This window comes from Podarcis vaucheri (genome assembly GCF_965113315.1).
Source record: "Podarcis vaucheri genome assembly, chromosome: 9".
Lineage (NCBI taxonomy): Eukaryota > Metazoa > Chordata > Lepidosauria > Squamata > Lacertidae > Podarcis > Podarcis vaucheri.
Genome location: NC_138767.1, coordinates 61,662,531 through 61,674,805, shown reverse-complemented (window position 1 = coordinate 61,674,805; position 12,275 = coordinate 61,662,531). Strand labels below are relative to the sequence as shown.

Below are 12,275 nucleotides of genomic sequence, written 5' to 3'. Positions count from 1 at the left end.
GGCCTCTGCAGCAGCAGTCTTCTTGGGTCCCATGGCAGCACAGCTCCTACCTTCGCAAACCCCCCCCCCAAAAAAAATCAGTGCTTCACATCCAAAAAATTCAAAAGCACCCAGCCACCCACCACAAAGAAATTCAAACCCAGAACCAAGTCCTTGAATTCCAAACACCCAACCCAAAATCCAACCCCCCCCCCCCAAAAAAAAAGTTTTAAAAGTTTAACTTACCAAATGGCTGCAAAAGAAGTTTTGGAAAAGCTTCAAAAATCACCAAAGTCTTCAAAAACCTCAACTGTTCCCCCAGCCACCCACCCACCACACAGAAATTGCAAACCCCTCCCCAACTGTTGCAAACCCCTCCTCAACTGTCCCCCCAGCCACCCACCACACAGAAATTCAAATCCAGAATTTTTTTAAAACAACAGCAGAGTGGCCCAATGGTCACAGAAAATCATAAAAATGCAGGAAAAAACCACACAAGCTTCCAGATTCTTGCAAACCCCTCCTCAACTGTTCCCCCAGCCACCCACCACACAGAAATTCAAACCCAGATTTTTTTTTTAAACAGCAGCAGAGTGGCCCAATGGTCACAAAAAAATCATTAAAATGCAGAAAAAAACCACACAAGCTTCCAGATTCTTGCAAACCCCTCCCCATCACCAAGTCCTTGAATTCCAAACACCCCAACCCAAAATCCAACCCCCCCCCAAAAAAAAAAAAGTTTTAAAAGTTTAACTTACCAAATGGCTGCAAAAGAAGTTTTGGAAAAGCTTCAAAAATCAGCAAAGTCTTCAAAAACCTCAAAAAAGGCTACCACACCGCGTGCTATGAGTTGCTCCTCGAAGTCAAGTCGCAACTGCACCTCTTCAAGCAATGCACCCTGGGTATTTACAGTTTTACGAAAAGAAACAAACTTGCAAGACGTTTTCGTCTTGCGAAGCACATAAAAAAACGAAAAACTCTTTCGTCTAGCGGGTTTTTCGTCTTACGAGGCATTGGTCTTGCGGGGCACCACTGTATTCCTCTTAGCAGCAGCCTGCTCGGAAATAGCGCATTGTTGGAGGCCTTAATTCACCCTTTGCGGAGAAAAGTTGGTCTTGATAAAGTGTGTGACTTTTCAGCTAGCGCTAACTTGCTAGCACAGCATTTTGTGGAGGAAGGCCCAAAAGAAAGCTTTGTAGACTTTTGTTCCCTTGTTTATATAAGTGCTCACCCACAAAGCATTTTGTAGGGATCTTTTCCCAAGGCTAATTCAGCACAGTGTCCAGGAAGACATCCCACAGTATTACCGGTAAATGCTTGTTACAGTACTGCCTGAACTGCAAAGAAGTGATACACATGTGTAGTTGGCCTGTTGTTTGTAACTTAACACTATTGAAAACAACAAATAGTTCCATTTTTAAAAAAGTAGGAAACTCTGTCTGAGTGAGTGTGGCCTGCCCATATCATGACTTGAGCTCTCCTTGAGCTCCATTTGGAGCTCTTTATTCACCAGACTGCCTGCATTATTACTTTATTCATGTTTCTTAAATCTATATACCGCCCTACACCTGTAGGTCTCAGGGCAGGTCACAGCTTCTCTGGAATGCTTTCATGTAAGACACTTGGCATGGTGTTGTCAACCATGGGGCCCATGCCCACTTGTGCTGCTGTGCTCCAGGGTTTTTCCTCTTAACATATATTTGGTTATATCACAGGTGCTTCTGGGACTTCGAGAGGCCCGCCTTGTCAGGCAATCCTGCTTCCTTAAAGCATTGAAAGTGGGCTGGCCTACTGTCTCTGATAAAAGGATGCCTCTAGTAGCATGAGTAATTATTCTATTACATCAGGGGTAGGCAACCTAAGGCCCGTGGGCCGGATGCGGCCCAATCCCCTTCTCAATATGGCCCACGGATAGTCCGGGAATCAGCGTGTTTTTACATGAGTAGAATGTGTCCTTTTATTTAAAATGCATCTCTGGGTTATTTGTGGGGCATGGGAATTCGTTCATATATTTTTTTCAAAATATAGTCCGGCCCACCACATGGTCTGAGGGATGGTAGACTGACCCACGGCTGAAAAAGGTTGCTGACCCCTGCTGTATTACATTCTGTCTGCCCGACCTTGAATCTTTGATAACTCTCATATTTCAATTTAAGATGTTACAGCACCTGCACATCTGAAAACAACCTTTTGACTAATTGAGTAGCTTAGATAGGTGTTGGAGTTGTAGAGTAGTATCTTTGATTGGTATTAAAAGTGGTGTTAAAATGGCATTAAATGGTATTTAAATGGTATTAAAAGAAAGTATATCTCTTTTGTATTAATTTGAACTGGATTCCCCCCCCCCCCGAAAGGAATATTTTCAGGAGTGTGTCTGTGTTAAAATTGCCATGGGAAATGACTTTTATTTGGTATCTGTTTACTTTTCTTTGTTTTTCTGATAAAGACAACTCTAAATAGCTCTGTTGCAGCTATTTTCAAAGCGATATTGGTAGAGTTGCCTAAAGCTAAGATTTTCACAGGAAAATGATTTCAGGCAGAATTTACATTGAGAAGTCAACTATATTTCAGAAATCTGTTTGCCCCTAGTGGCTTTGTAGTCAGAGAACAGGACACGTAGAATAATTGTATTTACTTGGCTTTTAAAATGTGTTAACTGGCCTCAAGATTTATGATATGAAAAAGATAAGAGGGGATGGAGGATTTTCAAAGGAAAGAAACAAATTCAGATATGTCAGTACCAGTATTGTCTCTAGAATCCTTTTTATACTTCCTCATTATGTAAACTTGTCAATGATTCATATCCTTGAATTTAATAAACATAATCAACAACAAGAGCTACACATATGAAAATATGATTGTATCATACTTTTGAAGTACCTTACAAGTATATTTTCTTTGCTGGCTGTATTTTGTTCCTTGTTTGTTGCTAATTAAAACATAAGGAAGTGGTCACAAAATTAGAGCTTCTTTCCTCCTCTATTAGAGGCATTTATTAATCTGTTAACTTTGTAAAAGGTTTTACTACTTCTGAGAAATGCTGTGTTGATGTTTCTGATTTTATTTTATTATTAATGATCAATATTTCTTTTCCATCTAGCATCAGCACCAGCCAGAAGCGTTACTAAACGCAGAATTTCTCCCACCATCAATTCTACCTGGGAAAAGAGAAGCGTCATCATGTCTAATATAACCATTGATCCAGATGTCAAACCTGGTGAATATGTCATCAAGAGCCTCTTTGCTGAGTTCGCTATTCAAGCTGAAAAGAAAATTGAAGTTGTAATGGCTGAACCTTTGGTGAGTTCATTTATATAGCCTTCACTCAATTGTCCATGTTCTTCTGAAATAGTTTAACCTTATTTTGATAACAAGATGACTTTGAAATTGGCTGAATAGAATAGGGTTGCCATACGTCAGGGAAATCCCAGACATGTCCTCCTTTGGGGGGGATTTTCACATTTTAAAGAAAAAATCTGGGCTTTCTATTTCTATTTTTTATTGGCTCAGGTGTAGGCGGTACGGGCATGGGGTGGCTTGGGCAGCTCTGCAGGCTGTGGCTGCTGCCAGCCTGAGCACGGAAAGAGGTGCACGGGTGGTCTGCACACTGTGGCCACTGCCAGCCTGAGCCGGGGAAATAAGAATGATACCTAGGAGGATGTCCAGTAGAAGAGAGATGGAGCTCTAAAGCCTGTCCAGCCTTGACATTAGTAATATTAGATAATATTAATATTGATAATTGATAATATTAGAAAGTATTTTTATGAATCCAGTTAAATTGAATTGAATTGCTATAGACAAGGCATAGTGTGCTACCTCTGCCTCCCACTACCAACAGTAGCCACCACAACTCAGTACTTCAGCAAGCCTCCAGATAAAGGTGCAACAAGAGCAGCCGTTAAAAATGTAGAAAGAACTGTTGCATATAATTTTGTAACTTAGCTTTTCTGGAACAGGTTTTACAGTGTTTTTTTGGGTTAAAGCTGTCTGTCTCTGAGGTATGCAGCTTTGACTTGGGTAGAAGGACCCTCCACAATGTGAATATTTGGATCATGGTGTGAGCATATCAATTTTAAAATGTAAATATGTCAGCTACAAGAAGTAAGGTATCGTGTAAGATAGATCAAGCACTAGAGAGTTTCATACATGTTATGATTGACCCATCCAATGGTTTGCAAGTTACATGTTCTTTCATCACTAAATTTTAGTAACTCACCGGCCTTTTATTTTAATTATTGTATTACACCTTTCAACTTATGTATCTTAAGCAACTAAATTTCAGCCTTCAATATAGCATATTGATTAAATGTATCAGCCTTTGTGTTGGTAATATAATAGTTCCGTCTAGACAATTTATTTAACCCCTGCATGATAAAATTAATTTTCTTTGTATGAGAAAATTAGCTGCTGCACATGGTACATTTCTGTTACTACAAGAAAAAACTGTTAACACTAAAGGCAAAAAAATTAAAGAATGCAGAGCAGCAAAGGTTTATTTTATGATATGCACTGATGATCTTGCATGTATATTATAAGCTGCAGCTTTTCAAAAACCTTACTGTATTGTTTACTTGTGGAAAGCGGTTGACTTTTGGCAGCCTTCTTCACTGATAAGTGATCAGAGGAAATATAATTCATTTTCTTTGAAAAACAGAATAGGTACAATAAACCACTGTTTGCTCACCTGTTGTAACTCCTTTTACATGTGAACTAAGGCCATAATCGGGCTGATTATGGCCTTAGTTCACATTTAAAAGAAAAGTCTACTATTTTAGTAGTAAAGTAATAAAATATTATGGATTTATTATAGGCATTGTAACGTCTTCATGTGCCACCTGTTTCTATCCTAAGTAGTTTTCAAGCTTTATTTTTTATCATACTTCAAAATTTCCAGCAATTGAACATCTTTAACTGCACAATCTGTAAATGCCACATCATATTAGAACTACTGTGTGTCTCAGTCAAGTAACCATGAGTGCTTCCTATTCCAGTTTAATGTAAATATGTTCAGATGTTATGATGAGCCATGACCCCACTCTCATAGGGATGTATTCAACTAACTTTTACCTACTGATATTATTCATGGTCTACTTTGTCTAAAACATGGGTGGCGCTGTGGGTTAAACCACAGAGCCTAGGGCTTGTCAATCAGAAGGTTGGTGGTTCAAATCCCCGTTACGGGGTGAGCTCCCATTGTTCAATCCCTGCTCCTGCCGACCTAGCAGTTCGAAAGCACGAAGTGCAAGTAGATAAATAGGTACCTCTCCAGCGGGAAGGTAAACGGTGTTTCCATGTGCTGCTCTGGTTTGCCAGAAACGGCTTAGTCATGCTGGCCACATGACCCGGAAGCTGTACGCCGGCTCCAGTAAAGTGAGATGAGCGCTGCAACCCCAGAGTTGTCTGCGACTGGACCTAACGGTCAGGGGTCCCTTTACCTTTACTTTGTCTAAACGTTAGTTAAATACAACCCATATGTTACACCACCTTCTCTGACGTGACTGTGAGTTGATCAGAATCTTTTGCTTCCAATTTTTATTAACTGTAATTTAGTGTTGTATCCAAATAGTAAAGTGTGGTTAATCTTAGCTGTATTTTTTGGAGGAACCAAGTAGCTCCACAACACAAGGTTTGAAATTAGATCGTTTCAAACAAGCCATCCAGTCTGTCAGGTTTAGACAAAGCATCAAGCTGTGATGGATAAAAAATGGAACAGAACGCTTCACCCCTCGTTGCTGCCATACTGGAGGTGGATAGCAGAGGAAGAGCATGTGAGCACAAGATTTGCTGCAGCTTTTTCACGTTATGATTAGCCATCATTTTTATCATGATGTTCAAATGCAGCCACTATCTAAAACTGCAGAAGTTCCTCGTGTTTGCTCCCTGATCCAGCTTTATTCTTCTAGCATAAAGAGAGAGATGGAAGAAGCAAAGAACTGTGGCTACATTAACTAGATAACAACTCCTGACTGCTTTATTTCTTTTATTTTTTTCATACATACTTTTCGCTGTGACCCTGGAAATAATAATCGAATCAATACTTCAATGAGTTGTAAAATGTTTGTGGAGAATCTAGTATGTTCCTCAAGAGGCAAAAAAAATGGGAAGGGGGGACCTGGTGCATATTGGCCGAACTGCTAGAACAAGTTATGCTGCTCTTTCACAGCTGGCTGCTTTGGCATGTGCTGACTACAGTGATAGCAGCAGGGAGTGTCTGCTCTCGCTGTAGGAATTGTCAATAAAGTTGCATCCTAAAGGGAGATCGTACCTTGGCAAATGCATGAACAGAATATCAACAACAAAACCAATAATGAAAAGCAACTGGAAAACTGCTTTGTGAAACAGCAGGGGAGGGATAGGCAATAATTCATACTGGATTCCCCCTCCCCCTCCCATTTTGTATTTGTGTATTATTAAACAACAAACAAACAATGTAAAGACCTGTTTTCAGGATTCAAAGGAATGCTATGAGTGGCTTATCATGTGAAAAAAAAATCACAAGGAGGAAAGGTAACAGGAAAGTAATTCTCAGAATGGCAAACACTATGTTCTTCCTCATTCAGTCAGCACTGCAAAGGTCATACTGTCTTCTGACAAGGATAAGTGCTAATGGTTTTCTCTGCCCCTCATAGAATTGAAATGAAGCTTAGTGTAAGCTAAAATCTGCTAATTATGACCCTTCAAGTGGAGTTGGTACAAATAAAGAAGAAACTGGCCTTTGGTGGGCATTTGTATAGCATTTTGTCCTTGGTGTTTTCAATGTAATGCCCCATGTGTACTTGTTAATTTTATTGCCCAACTATGCTCACTGTGAGGGACGCGGGTGGCGCTGTGGGTAAAACCACAGTGTCTAGGACTTGCCGATCGTATGGTCGGCGGTTCGAATCCCCGCGATGGGGTGAGCTCCCGTCTTTCAGTCCCAGCTCCTGCCCACCTAGCAGTTCGAAAGCACCCTTAAAGTGCAAGTAGATAAATAGGTACCGCTTTATAGCGGGAAGGTAAGTGGCGTTCCGTGTGGTGCGCTGCTGCAGGCTCGCCAGAGCAGCGATGTCACACTGGCCATGTGACCCGGAAGTGTCTGCGGACGGCGCCAGCTCCCGGCCTCTAGAGTGAGATGAGCGCACAACCCTACAGTCTGTCAAGACTGGCCCATACGGGCAGGGGTACCTTTACCTATACCTTTATGCTCACTGTTTGTGGGCTTTTGTAGCTGTTCGTATAGTTCCTTGGAAAACCTAATATAGTCCTCAAAGCAGGGGTGGGGAATCATAGCCCAGGGACCAAGTACACCCTCCCCGCCCTCTCTATCCAGTCTGAAATGTGTCCTTTAATGGCAATAATGCCTCTTGGTCAACTGGATGGAGGATGAAGGGATGTGCATATGTGACTCCTCTACTATGCCTTCAATGTGGCTATTAAGTGAAATTTCTAAGAAGTGAAATAGAAGTGTTGCTAACTTTTTTTTCCTTAACAGGATGTGGGGGTTGCCAACTTTTGCTGGCTGTTGCTGCTTCTTTCTCTGTAACAACCAGTTCACTGGGTGACATTAGCTGGGGCGCATGTCGGTGCACATGAATTCTTGTCCTTATAAATAGTGTGTGATTCCTTATTTAATTAGGTTATTCCTCCCTCCCTCCCTCCCTTCCTTCCTTCCCTTTTGCAGTGAGTTTAGCACTTTCTATTTCAAGTTTGCGTGATGAGGGAGTTATAGGTACAGCCTTCTCAAAAACTTCATCTAATTCAACCAACAAAAAAATCTCTTCCATTTTAACATTTTGTTTTAAGGGTTTTCTATGTTCACTCAATCTCTAAAATGCTTAGAAATTACAGCTATTAAGGTTCACACCCTTAGCAGACATTTCATTTAGGCAATATTAATATAGAATGGTATCCTATTCCGTGGTTAATTTCAGCTGCTTTACTGCATTGGATCTGGATGGCTGTCAATGGCAGTGTGGTGGACCAAAGTCCCAGGTTTGTCCATATGGAATAGACACATGGAGTGTATTCAACAATTGAAGTTACCATTCTACTTTACAAGTGCCCAACCAATCTGAAAAGAAGGCAAGGATAAGCCTGAATTATTTCGCATTTGGGGTGCTTGATCTGTTGGGTACAACTTGGTGCTTTAACTCACTATTCTATTTCTAGGAAAAGCTCTTGTCCAGATCTCTTCAGAGAGGTGAAGATCTTCAGTTTGACCAGGTTAGAGAAGCTTTCTGTTACAATTTGTTGCTTTCCTTGAAAATAGATTTCGTCTCCATAAAATGGGCTAAAAACATAAATGAAAATTTAAAAAAATGAATTAAACAAATGTTTAATTCACTTTTTGAAATTTTCATTTGTGTTCCATTTTCAAATGTTTCATTTTCTGAAATTTGGGGGAGGGTATGGCAGAAGAAATCACAGAAGACTTTCAAAGACTAATATCTAATGGATGTGACTTAGTTAAGGATATTTTAATTCCTGTTCATGTTGGCCAATACAAGTGTGGCTGCACTTGTTGGTCAAATCTAGTTTTGGATTATTTCTTGTCTTGAAATTATTTTAGAGGTAGGACTGTCATTCAGTTAGGAACATCCTAAAACATATGAGACTTAGTTGATCAATTAATCCATTAAAGTTGCATTAAAGCATGAGTTTTGAATTTATTTATTTTAAAAAACCTTGCTTTTTTAATCCCATTAATAAGCCACTGAGGTGCATGCGCAGCTGTTAGCCAGACAAGGAGGGAAGCAATTTTAGGTGATTTTTGCCCTTACTTTTAGCTCCTCGGTCTTGATTATACCTGCTCAAATCTGCTCCAAAGTGTTAGGGAAGAGATGAAAATTCCTTCCCATTCTGCTGATGGAAGACTTGCCACCAGCTGAGTGACATTGTTGGATGCAATCCTGTATCTTTAAAATAACAGGAAAGCAATGCTGCAACATTAGTTCTGTCAACATTTGTGAAAACTGATTACTTACATTAGGGATGGGAAACCTGTGTCTCTCTGTATGTTCATGGACTCCCAACTCCCATTATGTACACGTTTATTTTTATTCAGGGTTGAAAAATGACAAAGCAAGGCTGTTGCAATATGTAGTGTTGATGTGTTATAGTACGTGTGTCATATCCCAAAAAAGTAAGAAGGGGGAATGCTGTGAAAAGATGCTGCATAAATAAAAGCACTTTATGCACCCAAACTTTTCCTCTTTACAGTTGATAAGCTCTATGAGCTCAGTAGCAGAGCACTGTCTCCCCTCCTTACTGCGTACCTTGTTTGATTGGTACAAACGCCAAAATGGAACTGAAGACGAATCTTATGAGTACAGACCTCGATCCAGCACAAAATCCAAGGGGTGAGTGGATGTCTGTGATCATTACATTTCGGATATAATGATTTCTTGTGTTAAACTTGCTGCCTCAATAATTAAGCATTTCATCGTGAATGATCTTATTATTGCTATAATTTCCAACTTTGCTTCTAAAAGTAAGGTTGGTAGAATCACAAGAGTTTCCTAGTAGGTTTTTCCTTCATAACATTTTTCTTTTCTGCTACTATGAAATTCCAGATAGTGTGGAATAGCAGGATGGGGAGGGGCGCAACTGAATGGAAAAGACTCACTTGACTGGTCGGGCCAACAAATGAAGAATATAAACCATAATATGCATCGTATAAATGTCTTTTTTAAGAGGAAAAGAGTCTTACACTATGTTTTTTTTGTTTCAGGGATGAGCAGCAGCGTGAGAGGGATTATCTACTTGAAAGGAGAGACTTAGCTGTAGATTTTATTTTTTGTTTAGTTTTAGTTGAAGTTCTAAAACAGGTAAGTGCTTTAAGTTTTGCAATCTATGCGCTATCTCTAGTAATCTTTTTTATTTTAATTGTTTGATGAACTGAGTATTTGTGTAGTCTGCCTAAATGCTTATGTGCAAAAATGAGGCCTATGTAAGCAGAGGACATGTGATATTACAGTAATCCTTTTAGCTGTCCAAAACATTCTTTGCTTCCTAAGCTGTTTTCTCTTATACTGTACAATTTAGAATCTAGATCCATTAAATCAAATCTCCTATGTCAGTGAATAAAGAGATGCAAGTAGTAGGATATAGCTTCATTTATTTAGATCCCTGCTTTCCATCGTGGCAAATGAGTTGGCAACTGCACATCTGGACTACAGTACTGTGATGCACTCTATGTGGGGCTTCCCTTGCAGCTGGTACAGAATGCCTTTGCACGGGGTGGGGAGGGGAGTGGCACTCCTTATCGGGCACATCTCAAGCCCACACTGAGGGGCTCTGCAATGACTGCCTATTAGCCACCAAGCCAGTTTTAAGGTTTTACTGCTTACATACAAAGCCCTAGGTAACACTGGGCCAGGTTGTCTCAAAAACTTGTCTTCCTCTTCCACTTCCCCACAGCCTGATGATTATTGGCCTGTGGTAGCATGGAGGTGGGTTTTTTCACCGGTGGCACCACTGATGAATGCTCTCCCTGCTGAAATTCGAGAGGCTCCATCAGTGCTGTCATCCCACCATCTCCTGAAAACACACCTATTTGGGCAAACATTTTCCTAAACTGAACATCTGATGTTGTTATTTTAACTGCTTTAATGGTTGTGCTTTTTAATTGTTTGTTTTATTGTCTATTTTGCTTAAGGATGTTTCATGTCCCAGTGGATTTGTTATTGCCTATTTTAATTATGGATTAATTGTATCAGTGGTGTCCAAAAAATTTTCAAAGAGGGCCAGGTTGTTAAGGTTTTTTAGGATTTTACCCCAGGAAATAAACTGCCACAGGGGCCAGATTTAAACCAACTCCCTGCTGAAATTTGAGAGGCTCCATCAGTGCTGTCATCCCACCATCTCCTGAAAACACACCTATTTGGGCAAACATTTTCCTAAACTGAACATCTGATGTTATTTTAATTGCTTTAATGGTTGTGCTTTTTAATTGTTTGTTTTATTGTCTATTTTGCTTAAGGATGTTTCATGTCCCAATGGATTTGTTATTGCCTATTTTAATTATGGATTAATTGTATCAGTGGTGTCCAAAAAATTTTCAAAGAGGGCCAGGTTGTTAAGGTTTTTTAGGATTTTACCCCAGGAAATAAACTGCCACAGGGGCCAGATTTAAACCAACTGGCGGACTGGATTAGGCCCCCAAAACGGACTTTGGACATGCCTGGATTATATAGTTGTAAACTGTTTGGAAGCCATTTTGGTGTATAAGTGATATAAAGCACTCTTCTCTGAGTTGATGTGTATTTATCTAATTAACATGCAAGTTATTTCCTGACACAACATTTAAGAAGTAATGTTTAGCAACATGTGCCTTCTGTGTTACAGATACCTGTTCATCCAGTGCCTGACCCTTTAGTTCATGAAGTTCTAAATTTGGCTTTTAAGCACTTTAAACACAAGGAAGGGTAAGCACATTTGGCAAAAAAATGTACATTTCTTTCAAAAGTTCTTAACTTTGATTTGATTACCCAGTGGACATTGGTCACTGTGCTATCACAGATAAAAGATACACTATTGCAAATCTTCAGGTTTAAGATGTGAATATATTTTTTAAATTGTTATTTGTTTGCTAATTTTTAATTACATTTTTGTTAAGTAGTATTTTCAAAATCTAATAAGGCCTAGATGTAACATAAAGGGATATACAAGAAATATTATATTGCTTATTTATAATGATGCCAAAAGCAGCTTGCGGAAGTTTAGCCCAATTTCAAATAAGTTCTGTTTCTGTCCTTATGATGTTCCATTAATTTAGATATTAATTTGAAGCCTAAAAGGAAATTCCTTTGAAATCAATGTGGCTTTGAACCATTTTACATATGTAAATGGTTACTTCTTTGTAGGGAATGACATATGAAATGTGTGTGAATATTAGTTTTTTGGTGCATTGTGTACACCATTATTCTATGGAGCCAACTATGCAGTACATGTTATCAAATGTAATTGTCAATACACAGGTTGCCAGCCTTATTTACTACTACATAGAAGTGCATCCTGTGTAGAAATTCATCACAATTCTTTTAATCTTTAGTAGGGATGGGCAACTTTTTTCTGTCAGGGTAGGATTTCCTGTAGCAGGCCAGTAATGGGTGGAACTGAATACAGTTATGGGTGGACCTTCTCCCTCCCACCCCTCCTTCCATTTCCACTCTGTGGACTGCCAGAGAAAAGGGACAGATTGCTCTCGCTAGAGATCTGAACTATGCTTGCATACGACTTTCGAAACTAGCTCAAGGGCTGTAGATTGCCCTCCCTGATCAATTATTAAACCTCAATTATAAGTTTGAGCTTAAATA

The 12,275-nt window shown here is 39.6% G+C and overlaps 1 protein-coding gene across 9 annotated transcripts in view; it reads left to right on the top strand.

Annotated features, from left to right (window-relative positions):
• The window catches only part of FRYL (FRY like transcription coactivator), a 143,102-nt gene that overhangs the window by 53,158 nt on the left and 77,669 nt on the right, over positions 1-12,275 (top strand). For all 9 annotated transcript variants that reach the window (XM_082237969.1, XM_082237968.1, XM_082237964.1 and 6 more), the window contains 5 exons: positions 3,080-3,279; positions 8,128-8,181; positions 9,178-9,317; positions 9,689-9,785; positions 11,305-11,384. In XM_082237969.1, the coding sequence (XP_082094095.1) occupies positions 3,160-3,279; positions 8,128-8,181; positions 9,178-9,317; positions 9,689-9,785; positions 11,305-11,384 (491 nt within the window). In that variant the 5' untranslated portion in view covers positions 3,080-3,159. The remainder of the gene's footprint in view (positions 1-3,079; positions 3,280-8,127; positions 8,182-9,177; positions 9,318-9,688; positions 9,786-11,304; positions 11,385-12,275) is intronic.